At 38.8% G+C, this 21,598-nt stretch overlaps 1 protein-coding gene across 3 annotated transcripts in view; it reads right to left on the bottom strand.

The window, feature by feature from the left end:
• Positions 1–3,754: 3,754 nt before the first annotated feature.
• The window catches only part of LOC127453838 (SHC-transforming protein 1-like), a 58,788-nt gene continuing 40,944 nt past the window's right edge, over positions 3,755–21,598 (bottom strand). For all 3 annotated transcript variants that reach the window (XM_051720561.1, XM_051720562.1, XM_051720560.1), the window contains 6 exons: positions 21,432–21,558; positions 12,267–12,426; positions 10,468–10,525; positions 9,958–10,074; positions 9,614–9,849; positions 3,755–7,009 (listed from right to left, as the gene is read on the bottom strand). In XM_051720561.1, the coding sequence (XP_051576521.1) occupies positions 6,881–7,009; positions 9,614–9,849; positions 9,958–10,074; positions 10,468–10,525; positions 12,267–12,426; positions 21,432–21,558 (827 nt within the window). In that variant the 3' untranslated portion in view covers positions 3,755–6,880. The remainder of the gene's footprint in view (positions 7,010–9,613; positions 9,850–9,957; positions 10,075–10,467; positions 10,526–12,266; positions 12,427–21,431; positions 21,559–21,598) is intronic.

Genomic DNA, 21,598 nt, shown 5'->3' with positions numbered 1-21,598 from the left:
ATTAAAAGTGAAACAATCTGTCTGTAAACAATTGTTGGAAAAATTACTCATGTCATGCACAAAGTAGATGTCCTAAACGACTTGCCAAAACTATACGTTGCTAATATGACATCTGTGGAGTGGTTAAATGAGTTTTAATGATTTCAACCTAAGTGTATGTAAACTTCTGACTTCAGCTGTATTAGTGGTGGTCAGATGGGCTGCACTATATATTTATTTTTTTTGCTCAATGGAGAAGAACATCAGAGTACATATAAAAAGCATGTTTTACAATAAATTTAGGCCTTGATCAAAATAGTCAGTAGCTGTAAACCAAAAGCCTAGTTTTTTTTTTAGATTAAAATGTAACAATATAGTAAAAAAGCAATATGAGAAAAGATTATGTGGTAGTTTAAAAGCAGAAATTGTGGAAAATGGGTTGTCAGTGCTCCATTTTCTAAATAATTAGTTTATCCTTCAGATGTCATTTTGCACAGGCCACTCATTAATTTAGCCCACCCTTTGTTTAGGTTTCCATTTATTTAATACTGGATAATACATTTTACAGAATATCACTTCATGTCCCTTGGATATCATTTTCTCGATGAAGATCTGTTTTAAAATGATTAAATTTGACCCATTAATCTTAGGTTTATTGCATCGCATATGGCAGTTGCAATATCCAACAAGTTTATAGCATTTTCTCCCAAAAAAAATAAAATAAAAAAAATAAATTTATACCAACATTTTGAATATCATCCTCCTTTCAATATGTCCCTACCAACTTTTAAACCAAACCTACACTCTTGAAAGGCAAATATAGGTTCTTCAAAACTACAATTGTGTGTAAAATGTATGCATGCCCTCAGCATATTTATGGCGTATTATCTGGCCTGATTTTGAGAGACAAGGAAACTCGAGCCATGTGTGACATTATACTGTCACAGTTGTTTGACCTTTGAATGCTCAAACATTTAAGAGGCCTTGGGAATTTTAACATCTGCAATCTACCTACCTTAAGTAAGAAAGAATGGTTCCAAACTGGTTTCTTTGACAGCATCACAATTTATTACACAGTTTTCTCAAACAGTGTCTATTAAAACATTTTGCACCACCATTGTGTTGCCCAAGATGTGATCTGACTGTGTGTAATTTACGGAGTCTGTGATGCACTGCTTTGAAAGCGTCTGAAAACTTCTGTGTATCATGTCTTAATGGTTGTGAGACATACACTATATGGCCAAAAGTTTGCGGACACCCCCTTCTAATTAACAAATTTGGTTACACCATTAAATCCAGTAAAGAAAAATCTTAATGTTTCTTTATGTAATGGCTTGGGCTTTGTGTGCTTCCAAATTTATGTCAACTGTTTGTGGATAGCCCTTTTCTGTTCCAGCATGACAATGCCCCTGTGAACAAAGTGAGGTCCATAAAGAAATGGTTTACTGTGTCTGGCGTGGAAGAAATTGACTGGCCTGCACAAAGCCCAGCCCTGAAAGCAACTGTAAGTCAGGCCCCATCGACCAACATCAGTTCCTGACCTCACTGATAGCCTTGTGTCTGAATGAGAGCAAATCCCTGCAGCCATGTTACTACATACAGTATAGTGGAAAGCCATCCCAAAAGAGTGGAAGCTGTTATTACAGCAAAGGGGGAAATTGATGCCTAAGGTTTTGAAATCAAATGTTCATCAAGCACATATGGTGTCCACATTTTGGCCATATAGTGTATGTGTATGCATGTGTGAAAATCTAATTTGAGGGCTGATGTGTGTCTCAGAGGGTTGGTCAAGTAAAGCATCAACCTTTCGGGGATGATCCATTGTTCTCCACAGGCGCAGACTCTGAAAAAAGGGAGACAACACAAATGTCACTACGATTTTACAAATTTATCCACTAGTTTAATGAAATGAAATGTATTCTTTCCTCAGGACTATACAGTCACTAGAACTGTTTTTAATACCTGGCGCTCCATCTAGTGGTAACATCAGTATACTGCAGACAAATAAAACAAGGTCAAGGCTAAATGATTTTAAGTGCCTTGTTTTGTTACAATAAACGTTTAGGTCTTTATTTTCAGGTTCTTAATCGAAATAAATGAACACTTATGCACTATTCTACAATCATTTGTTAATATCATTTAGTAACTTTAAATATGATGGTGGTGGTAAAGGTTTCCAAAATACTCTGCAAAGTTAGCTAACATTTTTGCCAGATGCCACTTTGGTAAATATGTTTGAAGTCATATTCCTGTGTATGCCATCTCATTTCTTCAAACCCTGTGCAACAGTGTGGAATGGAACATGTTTAACTGTCAAAATAGTCTTTGTAGCCTGCAGTATCATCAGCAAGTGCAGATATGTAACATACAAAAGGGTGCAAAGCTTCAGCTATAACTTTAGATTTTTACTTCCAAAAGCAGTCAAACTGTTTTATTCCAGAAATCAAGATTCAAGGAATAGGTTTTAATTAAAAAAATAAAATAAAATAAATTAAAAAAAACCAAAAGAAAAAAGAAAAACAGGGTTAGTTCACCCATGATGATTGACATCTTTAGTCATCATTCACTGTCACTGTAAGGAAAAAAAGATGCAATGAAAGTGAATAGTGACTGAGGCAGTCAGCCCCCTACATTCTGCCTAATATCTCTTTTTGTGTTTCACAGAAGAAAGTAATTAGAGTCTGACGACATGAGATGTAATGTTTGGGTGAAAATGACAACACATTTTTCATCTTACTCCTAATATCATATCTTTGTTTACCTTTCTTTCTCTTAGTCCAGGATCTCTTTGATGCACTAGCAGCAGAGCAGGAAGTAGAGGCACTCTTTAAGAGACTGGACAACTCCATAGGACACATTTCGTCCCAGTAGGTTCTTGCCATAGCCCATTCTCAGGGCTGCATCTCTCAAGTTTTGGCCCAGTGAAGAGGGCATGACCTGGGGTAGTGGGTGCATCTCACTCCAACGCTCCACAGTCGACTGGAGAGCGTGAGCGATAATGGAGGAGAGGAATTGGAGAAGAGCAGGCTAGGACCAATTTTTCTGCTGTGCGTTGTGAGACTCCACTTTTTCTTGTTCAAGTGTAACCTCTCTTCAAATGAATAGTGTGGAACAAACCTGGAGCGTCTGGCTGAAACTGACTCACTTGGGTTCTCCCTCTGTGCTCTGCCTGCTCACGGCAGGTGATGCATGGATACATGACCCCAGTGCCCCCTCTACCCACTCTAGTGTAAAATGGGATTTATTCAGCTCTGTAAAATACCAGCTGTTTACATCCTATTGCACAATGGCCATTACACTGCCAAACACCATCTCTCATATATCTATTGTTCATCTCAAATTCATCTACTGTTCACTGAAAAGTCCTGAACCACTCTGTCAAAATATTCCCTCTCTGGTGCAAATGAAAACACAAATACAGACAAGTCTTTTGCTTTCACACTGTTCCTTCTGGAACTCATGTCATTTCTTCTGTAATGACATGGTCAGTGTGACAATGATTGTTTTATGGAATTAATTTTAGAGAAGAACCATGCCATGGTGTTTACAGCAATATAAAATTAAGAGCCAATCTTATTCCAGTAGACAAACATATTTAGGTCAGTAAATACCTGTCATATACCACTTCAGCTAAGGGATGACAATTCTTATTAATTTGAGATATATTCATGGGCTGTCAGCTATAAACTAAATTTCCATCTGAGATGATCAATGTCAGGGTTCTGTGATTAAAGGACTTAGGGTTAATACAACAGGTAAAATGAAACGCACAAAGAAAGGTGAATGATATATGTATTTATATATGTAATCTATTGTTTGAGATACAGGTGTAAACATTTATATTTGCCCCATAGAACAACACAAAAAGGATTATTAAAACAAACAAAAACATGTAAAAAAAAAAAAAAAAAAAAGAAAACTCAATATTTATATAGGCAAACAAGAAGGAAAAAACAAAACAAAAAAACTTTGGCTTAGAAAATAGCATACAACTAACCACAACACAAAAGTCACAATTGCCACAACAACAGGAAGTGTTTCCATGCAACAAAAGGCCGCTGTGAAATGTGAAAATGAGCAAACAGTTCAGTGAGCAAGAGAGGTGCAAAAGCCAGATTATTCTAGACCATTCCAGCTCTACACACATCCATCCATCTTCACACATACACAAACTCCATTATCAATAATTGGCCAGATCCAATAGTCTGACCACCACCACATAAAAGTGAAGTCAAATGATTAAAAAACAAAAAAAACAACAACAACATTAAACCATTCTCCATATGCTACAAGCATACATTTGAATTACAACAGGCTAAACTTCACATGAATGTGAGAGCTGGTCACATACTGTTGCAGCTGTTCTGGAATCGGTCTACATTTATAATGTGGAATGAAAGTTGACTGATAATCCACAAATTGCACCCATCTAAAAAGATCACAAAATAAAACAGTTGCCAGCTACCAATATAAGATTCACAAAGCATCCAGGTATGTGCTGCTAAGGGTCTTTATACATCTAAGAAAACCTCATAATTTACATAGATTTGTGGCAGCTGTGTGTAGAACACATAAGGTTATCACTCTTATGTATGTATATGGTGATATATGTTAGCATGGTCTTGTCAAATCTTTAACCTTTACATTTGTTCTTTTCCATGATGGTAGGCCCAATACAATCCTTTACAAATTCCCAACGAATTCATTCGACACAGATCCACACAGTGAATGACTGGCTTTAGATGTGATATGCTCACAGATATAATCATGAACATAGCTATAGGCATATGTAAAGCTTATTTACATGTTCTTACAGGGTGTTAAGCATCTGTTTTCTGTCACCATTGAGAAACAGAATAAGTTCTCATTAACAAACTTAAGTTTAAGCAACATAACATTATACTATGCTGTTTTATTGAAACCACAGTTTTGCACTAAACTAAAAGCACAGTACAACAGCAAGGCAGAAAGATCATACTGAGGAAAAATGAAGACTGCCTTCCCAAAAGCTGTACTAAACCTCACTGTGTCATTTTTGCACATTTTTTTCCCCCCAGTTGTACAAGAACCGAAAGTGCCATGTTTACCAGTAGATTCACAAAAGGCGACTGTGTTACACTGGTGTGTCTGTGTTAAGTGATAAAGGCACAAATCATAAAAGAACAAAGATGAACAAAAGAATGAAGTGAGAGAACTCTGTCCTTAATTTTTCTGTCTGTGGTTTATACAGAAACTGTGCTTTGTGGCTGCAAAAAGACTTAAGTCTTCAGAATTCATTTGGAGTGCTTTTTGTCCTCCTGGACAGAGGTGTCCAGAGTTTGACAGGCAAGGAAATACAAGTAATCCTGCCTCACTTGCAATACGCATCACTCAAATGTGGTCTTATAGTGAATCTCTGAAAAGGATGTACACTTCTGAATACACATTATGTCCTTTCACACTGTCTTGAAACTAAAGGCTCCAAACATACAGAAGCAGCTGGCACATACGATAATATACATGAAGATAGATTGTCAATGCGAACAGAGAAGTAATGTCCACAAGAAAAAGATAAAGAAAATACAGCTTCTGCTCCAATTCCTAATGCATTAAAAATAAAACCATCAAACTAATGATGTCAGCTGTTCAAGGAGATGACATCAATGCAACAAATATATAAATTCTTGTTTAAAATGACATCATAAGAAGGCTTTAAAACAGATCTGCTTTGTGTCGAGTCATCACACTTGTATAGACGTGTAGAATAAGTCTCCCTCCATCTTTTCAGTTCAGTCCATTCTTATTCAGATTATTGGCTTACAGTATGTCCATGTCCACTGATTGCACTTAATATTTTTATTCTGTTCTCTTTCATCTATTTCCTCCCAGGCTGACTGAGGATGTTATGGGGACAGACTGTCCCCTTTCCCATAGACTATTTCAGAATGCCTGCAATTTTACCTCATAAAGGGTAGGATAAGTCCCTCACAGCGTCTACTTATTTGCATAATGAAAATTCCACACACCTGTGCAGGCTGCTAAAGCTTTCACATATGTTCAGGGGTGTTCCCAAATGGCCAAAATTCCCAGTCATTCTTGGGACCATGTAGGAATACTGTAAAGGGCATTTTCAGGGCGAGAATAAGAAGCAATTTGGAGTGATATCTCCAGGTGGGGACACTGCCAAAGTGATATTCCAGTGGGAATTACAATGAATGTGATTAATTCAATGGGGACACTGAAGTGTGAAGTCTGTGACTGGAGAATGAGCTCTGAATTCCCTTGAAAGTTTTGCATATTCATCAAACAGTCTCGAGACCACAGCTTGTGACAGGATAGTGCAGGGGATTCGTAAACAGACTGCAGCATACTGTACGCTTGAAAACAAAACAGCTCTTTGAAAACTATTAATCTGTTTGAAACAGTCTCGAGTCTTTGGATTTCATCCATTGCACTGGATGTGAACTCCCAATCTTTAGAGTGCTACAAAGGTGCTTCGATTTTAGTTCATTCAGATCAACCCTAGACTCCAAGAATGCCAAGCCTGTTGCCATGGTTACAGGTGCACCCCATTCTTAATTCAAGACATGATATTGTGTTGAGGAAGTGATGTCACATCCATTACACATCTGTTTGTTTTTCTCTTTAAGATGCTTTCTCTCTCCCATTTGAGTTTGGCTTTTTATAATCCCCTTTTCAAATGATTTGCATGTCTTTTAGTCTTTGAGTGTAATGATTGCATCGCTTTGAAATGTCATGATCGGTGGTTGAAGCAATACAAAATTGTGTGTTTCTGTTTTTCTGTGAAGACATGATTAACTTACACTCCCAGTTTAAAAAGTTATTTTCTAATAGAGTCTGGCAAAAAAGTGGGAAAGGGAGGAGTTTTTTTTTTTGATGGAGAAAAATCCAGATGTTTCTCTCAAACGTGGCGCTCGACTGGCTGCTGCAGACACACCTCACTTCCTGCTGAGATGATTGGCAGCCTGTTGTCCATATGATAGCTAATCAAGTGACTAACACTCTCAAACCGGTGGTCTTTGGTGCGCACCTACAAAAATACAAAAAAAGAGAAAAGAAACAAAGTTAAGAAAAGTCTTTATATTAATTTAAAAGTTCATACGACAGTTACAGTAGTTCTGGTCCTTTAATTTGATTGGCCAATTAGCATTCACTGCTGATACCACTCCGATTGTCCAGAATCCAGTCTGTCATTCTATGCGCTTCTTGGTAACATGCTTGCTGAGCTTGATAGATATGCATCAAATAAGTATTAATATAGATCTAATAATCACACAGTAAAGAGTGTCAAATGTATAAGTACTTTCATTTGCATTAAATTACCATTTTTAATGGTTTTATATTATAATTGTTTAAATGTTTATTTACTGTTGCTGAAAAACTTAAAGCACTGTTTACTCTGTTCTCTATTTAATTACTGCCTCTTGAATAATTCCTTTACAAGCCTGGAGCAAGTTTTACAAGAGAAACACTGAAGGCCACATTGTTTTAATTTAAATTGTTAATATATATATATTTTTTAAATTAGTAAAATAACAGTGTTTTATTGCAGATTTCCCTACCAGTGCAAAACTAAGTTGAAATAAAACTGTTACTGAAGCTTTTTTCTGCTCGTTTTGCTTTTTACTTAGCATGTGAGAAACAGGTTAAATGATGTTTTTTATTTATTATAGAGTTTTTTTAACAGGATTAATTTTTTTGCAATAATAACAAGGTGCTGTTTGGTTTATAATGTATTCGTTGCACCTTCTTGTGGACTTAGGGCATTTCAAATTGATATTTGATTTACAACTTTATTGCATTTTTGCATATACTGAAGTAGAGAACATTTTGTCAGAACCTCTAGTAAATTATGTTACTTTGTTTAATACCCTTATGTCCAGGTTTTGTAAATCACAGAAATAAGCATTTGTCTTCAGAATCGTGAGAGAATTGTGATCATTATTCTAAGCAAAAAAAAATCGTGATTCTCAATTTATCCAGAATCGTGCAGCTCTAGTTACTCGATATTAACTTCTTGTTTATAGAACTGTTGTATAAAAACTGTTGTGTATAGGCTAATACTCACTACAACATGGTTGGTAACCGAGAACCGATTCTTATTCAGAAGTGGGTCAATTATTTTATATATTTTTTTAAATACTGGAACCGTATTATTTTCATGACTTCCGGTTCCGTTAACGGTTTTTACACGTGCAATTTTCCGCCAATGCAGAATGTCCAATTTGAAATGAAGTAAGAACCGTTGAAGTCTCATGAGCCTGAATTACAACATTAGGCTACATAACAGTCTAAACTGTCTCTGGAACTGTTACTGTGTTTAATGTTGTACTTCAGATCTGTGATCTTCAATAAGGCAGTGCAGTTACTGACTGCTTGTTTATATGACAATGTGTAGTTAAAGATACACATGAGTTGTATTGTAATCAGTGGAATTTTATAAAATAATAAATGAATTAGGGCCGTCACAATTATGAAATTGTCAAACAAATAATTGGGATTATGACGATTAATTGTCTGTTTTAGGGCTCTCATTATTATGATGATTAATTGTCGTACAAATGACATACTTTTGTCATAGGTGTATGTGTGCATAAACCTCAAGTCATTTATTCATTTTGAACTTTTACATGACTTCCTTTAAGCCTTTAAAAACTTATGAATGCCATTGAAAATTATATTTTAAATATCAATATATTTAAAATACTTTAAATATCTGTCTCTTTTTTTGGTCAACTTTAGTCTTGGTCCATTTTGCATTTACTGTACACTTGCTGTTGTAACCCAGCCAACCCACTATTATATTATATGAATGCAATTGTAAAATATGTGTCCAAAATTCTTAGGTTTCACACGTTATTTTAAGGCTTTGTGATGAAACCCACGAGCCCTTATTTCACATGAAGACAGACCTTTGAGATTCTGTGTTTCTTCATTCTTTCATAATTTCCTTAGAAATAGAGTAAGCGGGCATCTTCTCTGTCACTGCATGTCATCAACACTGTATGTATGAACCCACAACGACAAATAACATTTACCATCACATGAAACCGGAGTGCTTTTTTGTTTATATTTTCATCAGAGTTTGGCGTGAACCTCCGCAGATGGCGCGTGCATCACAGTTCTTCAAGCATAGTTTAGTAGCGGTTGATCTTCACGCGCTCTTCAGATTCTGCGGTGCGGAGATGGTTGGAATTCAAATGAATGAGACACTAAAACTCGCCGTTCATTCCCTTATTTGGACAGTAAATTGTGATTGGAATTTAAAGTGTATAATAATCACGGTTATCTCAAATAATCACGGTTAGATAAAATAACCGCGATCAAATGATTATTTAATAATGAAAATGAAAGAATAAATTTATGGAAAGGTTATCACATTTGTTGCTTGTTTAGATTTTTTATTTAGTTTATAGTAAGGATCAATAATTGGATTGCATTTATGCCTCTAAAAAGTACAGGCTGCTGAGGGCAGTAAATGCAAGAATTTAATTTCTTATATCCAAATAATTCTTCCTCAAAAGTAACAAAAGAATAGTTAAGAGGAATCAGAATCATTAAGAAGAATCAGAATTGTTCAATTCTACATCGTTCCCTTATTCCCTTTCATCATTACAATCTCCTTCTCACTTACCACTCCCTCTGGATCCACCAGAAGCAGGTGTTTGGCTTGACCGCCTTGCTGTCCTGTGAGGACGTACTGGCCTGGTGTGGTGCCTGACTCCCGCACAAGGAAATCTCCATCCTTGGTCAGAAGCCTTTCGGCCTGTCTGCGGCTGAGAGGCCCGTGGAACCAGGGCTCGTTCTGCAGCTGTTCTGCCAGAGGGGGCACCACTGCACCTGACACGCCTAAAGCATCATCAAATGGCTCTAGAAAGACAAAGAGATCACACTATTCCAGCATCCTTGGAAAATTTACTGGGGTCATCACATGCTCTAGGCCATAAAGTATGTGTGCATGGAGCATTAGTTACTCACTCATGTCAAATGCATCTCTGTGAGTGTTTCCATTGGCTGCTGATGCCGCTGGGAGGTGGGGTTTATCCACATTGACATATGAGGGGTCATCAAACAAGCCGCCCTCCTTTACACCCACTGGAAGGGGAGAGAGAAAAAAAAAAAAAAAAAAAAAGAGGAAGACAGTGAGGTTAAAGTGGGTTAACCTTCAGGTGAGTGTGCTTAAATGGTGCAATTCTGAGTCCTATTGTCAGCAAGGTCAGCAATCTAGAAGTCACCTCTCAAAGGAGTTGTGATAGTTTTGGGCAGTTTCCAACACAGAGCAATGAACAGTGACAAAATGCTGACAGATTCAGCAGAATAACAGTCTCAGATGAGAGGATTTAAAATACAGAGAGGAAAAAGGAAGGAAGATGAGATGTTTAAAAATAAGATTGACAATGTGGTAGCATGAGTAAAAGCATTAGAAAGGAACAGGACAGGGATTAGTAGTGTTGAGCATGTGTGTGTGTGTGTGTGTGTAAACCTGACCTGGTAGAGGAGGTAGAGGGTGCTTGTGAATGTCGTTCTGGCTGGGCTGTCCATAGGGCTGTGCAGACACAGAGAGGCATTGCATCATTGTTGACACATATACTGTATGTTTACTGGGTTTGTCATGAAACCAAAATAACAGCAATCGACACCAATATCAGTGAAATTTCACAATTATCGATACCTACGTATATGCTATTAAATATCAATATAAAATTTAAATATCAAACAAATGAAATTTAAACTTTGGAGTGTAACCTTCATCAATTAAGTAAACATTACTTCAGGTTCGCAAGTAATTATTCAAGACAAGTAAACAGTCACAAATAGCCTAAAATGAAGAACAAAGATACAAATGAAATAGGCTAAACAGTGCTAGACATTTAGGTATCCATCAGCTGTATAAAGTATTCAAGTACACTCATTCAGCAATTGAAAAAAATGATAAAAAAGTAATCAAATGCAAAGTAAAACTACTGTAAGAGTTGAAAATTCATGAATTGAATGAAAAAATGAAAATTCAGTCATTATTAACTCACTCTCATGTTATTCCAAACCCATACAACAATTGTTTCCCACCGTGGAACACAAAATGATATGTTAAACAGAATGCTGGGGGGAGCCTCAGTCACCATTCACTTACAATACATGGAGGAGAAAATAAATAAATAAATAAATAAATAAATAAAAGAGGCAATTAAATGAATGGTGACTAAAGTCATTAGGGGTTTGGAACGACAACGCTGAGTAAATGGGTGAACTATCCCTTTATTACTCGATAATAGAGGGCTTCTTAAAGGGATAGTTCACCCAAAAATGAAAATTCTCTCATCATTTCCTCACTTCTTTCTTCTGCTGAAAAGATTTTTAGAAACATATCTCAGCTCTGTAGGTCCATACAATGCAAGTGAATGGTGGCCAGAAATTTGAAGTCCCAAAAGCACATAAAGGCAGCATAAAAGTAATCCATATGACTCCAGTGGTTAAATCCATATATTCAGAAGTGATATGATAGGTGTGGGTAAGAAACAGATCAATATTGAAGTCCTTTAAACTATCCTTTAAATGATCCTCCCTGCCCAGTAGGTGGCAGTATGCACAAAGATATTAAACACCAAAAACAAAAGAAGAATGTGAAAGTGAAAATGGAGATTTATAGTAAAAAAGGACTTAACTATTGATCTGTTTCTCACCCACACTTCTCGCTTCTGAAGATATGAACTGAACCACTGAGGTCGTATGGATTATTTTATGCTGCCTTTATATGCTTTTTGTAGCTTGAAAGATCTGGCCACCATTCACTTGCATTGCTAAAAATCTTTGTTTATGTTCAGCAGAAGAAAGAAGGTCATACACATCTGTGATTGCATGAGGGTAAGTAAATGATGAAAGCATTTTCATTTTTGGGTGAACTATCCCTTTAAGCTACTAAAGTTATCCAGCCAATAGCAGTGACAGTGAGAGATTCTCTCTTTGTCTATTAGGTTGTATCATAATGGACAAATCTGATATTTTGACACATATCTGTTTTTGTCCCACCTTTTTTCATTCATGTAAGACATAACTTACAGTTTACATGAACACCTCACCAAGACGAGTGTCTTGCACAATAAGTGCATTTGATGTCTCTCACAGATAAACATGCGAGCAATCAAAATTGTGTGGCATCAATATATTTATTTATTTTAGTACTGACTTGGTACTTAAGTACTAGTAATTTTGCAACCCTATTGATCACAAACACACGCTCGTATAGACTTGTGCACAAGCCTACATGTGCGCTTCAGGTGGTTTCTTACCAATGTGGCTCCTGTACTGTGTCCAGGACGGGCCCTCATGTCAACCAAGCCTCCAGGAGGAGGATGTTTGCCGGGAAAGTTATTGTAATAAGGAACCTCTGGAGGTGGAGCCAGATCCTCTTCCTCTTCCTCCCAGGCTGACCCATCAAATGGAGCCATCCTGAGAGAGAGAGATAAAGATAAACATTATTAACATTATTATACTGACATGGGCATTCAGCCCTGTTTTTAGTGATGTCAAATGATGTATTGCTTTTCAAGCAGTGTTATGACAACAGCAGCAAACAAACCAACAGAAACAGACAAAATCTGACATGTACACTCTATAAAATGGAAGTAGCAACAGGAAACAAATTAAATATATTTTGGATACACATGGGCAAAGATCTTAATTTTTGGAGAAATTTCCTCTGGTCTGATGAAACAAAAATTTAACATTTTGGCCATAATGACCATTGTTATGTTTGGAGGAAAAAGGGTGAGGCTTGCAAGCCAAAGAACACCATCCCAACCGTGAAGCAAGGGGGTGGCAGCATCATGTTGTGGGGGTACTTTGCTGCAGGAGGGATTGGTGCACTTCACAAAATAGATGGCATCATGAGGAAGGAAAATTATGTGGATATATTGAAGCAACATCTCAAGACATAAACCATGAAGTTAAAGCTTGGTTGCAAATGGGTCTTCCATATGAACAATGACCGCAAGCACACCTCCAAAGTTGTGGCAAAATGGCTTAAGGACAACAAAGTCAAGGTATTGGAGTGACCATCACAAAGCCCTGACCTCAGTCCAATTTGTGGGCAGAACTGAAAAAGCGTGTGCGAGCAAGGAGGCCTATAAACCTGACTCAGTTACACCAGTTCTGTCTGGAGGAATGGTTCAAAATTCCAGCAACTTATTGTGGAAGCCTGCGAAAGGCTACCCAAAAGGTTTGACCCAAATTAAATAATTTAAAGGCAATGCTACCAAATACTAACAAACTGTATGTAAACTTGTGACCCACTGGGAATGTGATGAAAGAAATAAATAATTCTCTCTTCTATTATTCTGACATTTCAGTCTTAAAGTAGTGATCCTAACTGACTTAAGACAGGGAATGTTTTCTTCAATTAAATGTTAGGAATTGTGAAAAACTGAGTTTCAATGTATTTGGCAAAGGTATATGTAAACTTCTGACTTCAACTGGCCAAATAAAATGGAATAAGTGAATATTATAATATGAGGAGCAATTGCTGTGTAATTTAAATGCCAAACTGTAGTGACCCTATTTTTTTGCAAATACCTTTATTCTCTTTGTAATTAACATTTTTTATTAATTCTTACAATAATAAAGAAAAGCAAAAACATATAACACATGTATGGACACTGTTTGCTTAATGATGAATTAACACCTGTGCAGCAGTATCAGGTGTGACAGGACCACTTAGTCAGATGTTCACTCAACACGCATGCGCACATGCGCTCACACACACACACACACACACACACAAACACACATGTTGGTGCAGCTATCATTATGAGGACTCTCCATAGACATAATAATTTTTATACTGTACGAACTATAGATTCTATCCCCTAACCCTCACAAAAAACATTCTTCATTTTTACATTTTCAAAAAAACATTTAGTATGTTTAAGCAATTTGAATTATGGGGACACTAGAAATGCCCTCATAAACCACATTTATAGCATAATACCCTTGTAATTACCAGTTTGTAACCTAAAAAAAAGTCCTCGTAAACCACTTAAACCTGCCCCCCCACACACACACACACACACATATATATGTGTGTGTGTGTATGTATGTGTGTGTGTGTGTGTATATATATATATATATTAGCACCCGCCCTCAGAACGATCCAGTGCTGGTCGGACCAATCAGATTCTATGCTACAAGACTGTTTTGATCATGCGGACAGGAAGATGTTCCGGTCCGCCTCTGATGACGACATCGAGGTCTACGCTGATAGTGTAACGCGTTTCATCAGGAAATGCGTAGACAACGTAGTACCGACCAAAACTACACGTATCTACCCGAATTAAACTGTGGATTAATAGCGATGTTTGTGTGGCACTTAATGCGTGGACCTCCGCTTTTAATTCCGGGAACACGGAGGAGCATAAACAAGCCAGTTATGCCCTCCGGAAAACTATCAGAGCAGCCAAACCCAGTACAGGGACAAGATTGAAGAAGAACAGTTCAACACCACCAACTCTAGAAGCATGTGGGAGGGAATTAATATCATCATGGACTTCAAAGGGAATAAAAACTCCACCGTGAACACCGCTGCCTCTCTCCCGGATGAGCTTAATACTTTTTATGCTCGTTTCGAGGGAAATAACACCACGCTCACGGAGAGAGCTCTCGCGGCTGAAGCTACAGAGGTTATTTCACTCTCCGTCTCTGTAGCGGATGTAACTCGATCCTTTCAACGGGTAAATATCTGTAAAGCCGCGGGTCCAGATGGCATTCCGGGCCGCATCATCAGAGCGTGCACGAACCAACTGGCTGGTGTTTTTACAGACATTTTCAACCATTCCCTCTCCTTGTGTGTGGTACCCACATGCTTTAAAACGTCCACCATTGTGCCTGTACCAAAGCAATCCAAAATCACTTGCTTAAATGACTGGCGTCCTGTTGCTCTGACCCCCATCATCAGCAAATGCTTTGAGAGACTAATCAGAGATTACATCTGCTCTGTGCTGCCTGCCTCACTGCAGTTTGCACACTGCAACAACCGCTCCACTGATGATGCCATTGCATCTACACGACACACTGCTCTCTCCCACCTGGAAAAAAGGAACACTTATGTGAGAATGCTGTTTGTAGACTACAGCTCAGCATTCAACACCATAGTGCCCTCCAAGCTTGATGTGAAACTCCAGGCTCTGAGCTTAAACAGCTCGCTGTGCAGCTGGATCCTGGACTTCCTGTCAAGCAGACACCAGGTGGTTAGAATGGGCAGCATTATCTCATCACTTGAGCCCCGCAGGGCTGTGTTCTCAGCCCACTCCTGTATTCCTTGTACACACATGACTGTGTGGCAACACATAGCTCCAATGCCATCATTAAGTTTGCTGATGATACGATGGTGATAGGTCTGATCACTGACAATGATGAAACAGCCTACAGAGAGGAGGTGCACACTCTGACACGCTGGTGTCAGGAGCACAACCTCTCCCTCAACGTGAGTAAGACCAAGGAGCTTGTGGTGGACTTCAGGAGAAAAGACAGAGAACACGGCTCCATCACCATCAATAGAGCACAGGTGGAAAGAGTCAGCAGTTTCAAGTTCCTCGGTGTCCACATGACAAAGGAACTCACATGGTCCGTCCACACTGAGGCCATTGTGAAGAAGGCTCACCAGTGCCTCTTCTTCCTGAGATGGCTGAGGAAGTTTGGAATGAACCACCACATCCACACATGGTTCTATACCAGCATTGTAGAGAGCATCCTGACTGGCTGCATCACTGCCTGGTACGGCAACAGCACCGCCCTCAACCACAAAGCCCTGCAAAGGGTGGTGCGAACTGCCAGACACATCATTGGAGGTGAGCTTCCCTCACTCCAGGACATATATACCAGGCGGTGTGTGAAAAAAGCTCGAGCCATGAGCTGCTCTCACTGCTACCATCAGGCAGGTGGTATTGCAGCATCAGGTTCCGCACCAGCCGACTTCATGACAGCTTCTTCCCCCAAGCAATCAGACTTATGAACTCTTGATCTCTCACGATCAATATAAATCATTATAAATAATTATATTTTTATTGTATACTGTGTATTCTATATTGTGTGTATGTGTATTCTATATTGTGTGTATTGTATATTATTATTTGTATTGTGTGTAATTATGTGTATATTAGATATGTAAATTGTCTTTGTGTAAATCTGATGTTTATTGTAAATTGGTATATGTCTCATGACTGTCATGACTGCTATGTTGCTCAGAACTGCACCCAAGGCTTTAACCCACTGTTGCACTTGTGTATGAGTGACAATAAAGGGATTTGATTGATTTGACAATCAACATTTAAACCCCACAGAGAGTAATACACTGATGCCTCATGACCTTTTCCAAAAGAAGTAATCACCATTCCCAGAGTATCTGCCGCTTTAGGGGGGTGTATTCTACTCCCAAAAATAGTACAGAGCAGGTGGCGCAGTTGTAAATACCTATAAAACTGAGATCTGGGAATCCCAAAATGTTGAACCAAATTTTCAAAAGATCTCAACACTCCACTCTCATATAGGTCACAGAGCGTATTAACCTCCCTCACGATCCACTCGGACCAGCAGAAAGGGGACTTATTAATACATAATTTTGGGTTCTGCCATATGTTCGAGGCAACATTAAATGTCCGAATTTAACACTCTGGACACTTCTGTCCATACCGCGTGCAACTGCGAGATAACGGGGTGTAACTTAACTTCTCCGATTAGTTTGATCAAAAGGCTTTGCAATGGCGAAATAGGGGCAAGAACTTCCCATTCAATACAAAACCAGGGAGGGGCTCTCTCAGGTGGAAGTGACCAATGAGCCAAATATCCGAGACCGAATGCATAATAATAAAACAAAGTCTTGGGTAGGCCTAGCCCACCTTTGTCAATCGGCCTATGTAACTTATTGAAATGTAATCTGGGACGCTTACCATTCCAAATGAAGGACTTCGCTATGCTATCAAATTGCTTGAAATAAGAGAGGGGGACGGCTACAGGGAAAGATTGTAGTAGGTAGTTAAATGGAGTACAGTTAATTTTAATAACATTAACCTTCCCAATCATAGATAAATGTAATGAAGCCCACCTACCCACATCGCTTGAAATCCTTTTTGTTAAGGGATCAAAATTAACTAACTAAATCAGATACTTTGCTGGGAATAAAATGCCCAAATACTTAATCCCTGTCTGGGCCACTGGAAGGTGCCCGGCTGAAAAGCCATTACTGGGCAGTATGCTGTCAGAGCCAAAGCTTCGGATTTAGACCAATTGACTCTGAATCCTGAGAAATTAGAAAAGGAATTAATATTTCTGTGGAGGCAAGGCACAGATCTAGAGGGGTCGGAGACTAATAATAAAATATCATCTGCGTAAAGCAAAAGCTTATGCGCCACACCTCCCGCCGTCACCCCTGGAAAATCATCCTCCTTTCTTATCGCGGCTGCTAATGGTTCCAGGGCAAGACAGAACAATAATGGGGAAAGAGTAAAATATCCAGAGTAAAATAATCTGAAATTAATCCATTTGTTTGTACCGCCACTAATGGCTGTCTATAAAGTAACTTAATCCATCCAATAAAGGTACTCCTGAACCCGTATATTTCCAAAATTTTAAAAAGATAATCCCATTCTACCATATCAAACGCCTTTTCGGCGTCAAGTGAGATGGCAGCGACCGGAGTCTGATCATTCGCCACTGACCACATGATATTGATGAAACGCCTAATGTTATCAGAAGAGCTGTGGCCCCGAATAAACCCCACCTGATCTATATGTATAAGAGATGTCATTAACTTTACTTAATTGATTAGCCAAAATTTTTGACAATATTTTAACGTCTAGCTGGATCAGGGAAATTGGACGGTAACTCTTACACTCGCTTGGATCTTTGTCCTTTTTAAGAATCAGACTGATCCGGGCTTGTGTCATGGTTGGCAGAAGCTTTCCATTCTTTAATGATTCCATATAAACTTCTAGCAAAAGTGGAGCCAGTTCTGTAGCATAAGATATAAAAAACTCAGCAGCAAAGCCATCTGGCACCGGAGTCTTGCCTGTAGGCAAGGCCTTGATTACCTCATCAATCTCCTCTAAGGTTATCTCAGAATCAAGAGAATTTTTTTGCTCTGTCATCAGTTTAGGGAGTTCTAAAGGTTCCACAAAATTTCTAATATCTTCATCAGTAGACGAAGACGTGGAACTATAGAGATGAAGATAGAATTCTTTAAAAGCATTATTAATATCAATGGCAGAGGTAAACATTTCACCACCAGCAGATTTCACTGAGGGAATGGTAGAAAAAGATTCTCTCTGCTTTATATGTCTAGCCAGAAGCTTCCCTGCTTTGTCCCCCAACTCAAAGTATGACTGTCTTGCCCTGAATAGCCGAAACTCCACCTTTCGCAAAAATAGCATTATATCTGTATTTCAATCGGGTCAATTCTCTGAGGCCATCAGACGACATTCGGCGATTCAGCTCTACCTCGGCACTTTTAATATTCCCTTCCAACTCCACGAGTTCTCGTGCTTTGGATTTTTTGTTGAATGAGGCATACTGTATGATCCGGCCCCTAAGAACCACTTTAAGTGCCTCCCAAGCCACACCTACAGAGGATACTGAGGACCAGTTGGTCTCCATATAAACACTGATTTCAGCCTTTAACATTTGTTGAAAATCAGGATTTTGCAAAAGGGATACTTTAAAGCGCCAACTATATGATTTCTTTTTCTCCATATGTGGCAACACCTCTAAACACATCAGGGCATGATCTGAGACTAAAATGTTTCCAATTGAGCAATCAACAACAGATGAAATGAGGAACTTAACTAATATGATATATATATATATATAAAAAAATCTATTCTAGAATAAATCTTATGGAGTGATGAAAAGAATGTATAGTCCCAACCCGATGGGCTCAAAAGTCTCCAAATATCTGTAAGACCCAGATATTTACACATCCTGTGAAGCGTCAGTGTTGCTCTGGGGGGCTTACACACTTTTGCTTCACTATGATCAAGGACTGAGTCCATCAATAGATTGAAGTCTCCTCCCAATATTATATCATGAGGGGTGCCAGCGGCCTGTAACATCCCTTTAAGATCTATAAAAAAGCCCTGATCATCAGCGTTAGGTGCGTAAATATTAGCCAGAGTCAACCTTTGCCCCTGAATTTCTGCAAAAAACAACAATGACTCTTCCTAATTTATCTTTATTCTGTTTGAGACATTTGAATTGTAGAGGTTTACTTATCAATCTAATGACTCCCCTGCTCTTACTTGAGCCAGCACTAAAGAAAACATGTCCACCCCATATCTTCCCAAATTTTTCAGCTTCTTGCGGGGAAAGATGCGTTTCTTGAAGAAACACTATATAATATTTCTTACATTTAAGAAAATAAATAACCTTCCTTCTTTTTAGGGGTGCCCCAACCCATTCACATTCCACGTGGAGAGAGACAATCCACTCATATTAACTTTTGAAAAAATAGATTGTGTGTCAAAAATAAAATTATAAAGACCACATTCTCCATTAGTGCAACAAACAACCCCCAGGAAAAAAAAAGAAAAAAACAATAACCGGCGTCCATCCCTCTAAACTCAAACAGTCCATGTACGCCTACGAGAGTCCCCGCGACAAATTTGCTGTCGGACTGCTCAAGACCGATGCTTCAATACAAATTTTGTGAGACAGAATTTCACAGCAAAAAATAGTCTATAAAACAAACTCCAGCCAATAAACGGAATATATATAAAAAAAAAATAAAAGTGTAGATTCATCCTAGCGGAACCAGCACAAAAAAAAAAAAAAAAGGGAAGGAGCTGTTCAGTTCTTCAGGCAAACGAGTGTTCAGTAAGCTGGCCCATTCGGCCGATGCACGAGTACAACAAAAGACCCAATCACTCCAATGTCCTGGCAAGAGATATTCCACAAAACAAACTCCAGGCCACAGGAGGCATAAGCACCAAAAACGTGCAGATTTATCCACAAGCTGTCCCGAAGAAATTATATTACACAAAACAAACTCCAGCCACTAGGCGGAACCAGCACAAAAAGAGACAAAAAAGGCACCCAGCTTCCTCGAACATTCAAGTGAATGTTCAGTGAATCAGGCCCACCAAACAGCAACATGAAAGTCACCAAATGGCTTACTCACTCCAATGTTTTTATGAAGGACAGTGCTTGCTGTGGGCATGTAAATTATCTACGTCCATCCTTAGTATCTATTCACAATTTGGCCGGAAACATCAGAGCAAAAGCGACCTTCCATTGATGAAAGAGTTTCTTGAATTCCTTGAATCGTTCACGTTTCTCTCACTAAATTCGCAAAGTCTGGGAACCACAAAATGCTGTGGTTCTTCCAAGAAAGCTTTCCTTTACTCCTCACCTCACAGAACACAAGATCTTTATTGGATGATCTCAGAAATTTGGATAGAATTGATCGGGGCTTTTCTACCTCAGCGGATCTCCGAGCCGGGACTCTGTGAGCTTGCTCAATTTCCAGCTTATGGCCTGTTATGTCGAGCAGACTCGGGAAGAGTTCGTCTAGGAATTTTATCATATCTCGGCCTTCCACATGCTCAAGAATTCCAACAATTCGGACGTTGTTTCATCGATTACGTTTCTCCAGATCCTCCAGTTTTTCCCACTCGCGTTGCAAATCCACCTTGGTCCCTAGCAGATTTAGCAGCTAATTCCCTCTCTGATAACTCCAGATAACCGTTTCTAGACGTCCCCCATTCTTGTAATCAACTCAGTGAATTTCAACTCCATGGCCGTAATCGATCGATGTATTACAGCAAGATCCTCCAAGTCCGCTACGACCTTCGTCAGCATCACCTGGACAGTTGACGCTGGATTTCTCCCGCTGCACCGTCCAAACTGAGTCCCTGGTCTGCGGCCCTGTCTGGGGTATCAGCTTGAGCACGTAAGTGTCTTTTAATATCGCCAGAGCCCGAGGATTTTTAATTCTTTGACATATTGTCTTCATAGAACAGTTAAGAATCAGGGTGTATTGAATCTCACCGGTTTATGACACAAATAGTAATAAAACTAGCAAAGTGCACAGAGCTCGCCGTTCACACGTCCGACCCTCACATGGCACCACCGGAACCACCTTTATTCTCTTTAAATATAAAGTTCATAATGCAGCATGCTGGTTGGTTTAGTTTAAGATGTTGTAAAATAAAATGTATTCAGCCTTTCTGTCCATGTATGTCCTTGAAGGCTCTTGCATATATTTGGACAGTGTAAATGTACCTTTCTGTGTTATTAATGCATTTCAATAACCAAACCTTTTAATAATTAATTTAAAATTCTGAATATTAATGTTTGTGGTTCAATCCAGAGTAGTTTGAGATAGAAACACAATGCATCTCTGAATACATTTTTCCCCATTCCTAATTTAAACAGGCACACACAGTGAAATACGCACAAAAACACTTTCTTACCGATCGTGAGGGGCAACCAGTTTAGGGGGGTTCTTCAGGTACTGTTTGAAGCGGAGCTCAAATGCCTGACCGATGGTGCTGATGACCTCCTGAGCCAAGCCCTCTGAGCACTCCAGGATATGACATGCTACAACACAGGAAGTTATCAGTCATGAGCAGGAACAAGT

This window comes from Myxocyprinus asiaticus, chromosome 16, assembly GCF_019703515.2.
Source record: "Myxocyprinus asiaticus isolate MX2 ecotype Aquarium Trade chromosome 16, UBuf_Myxa_2, whole genome shotgun sequence".
Lineage (NCBI taxonomy): Eukaryota > Metazoa > Chordata > Actinopteri > Cypriniformes > Catostomidae > Myxocyprinus > Myxocyprinus asiaticus.
This window is presented reverse-complemented; position numbering and strand designations above follow the sequence as displayed.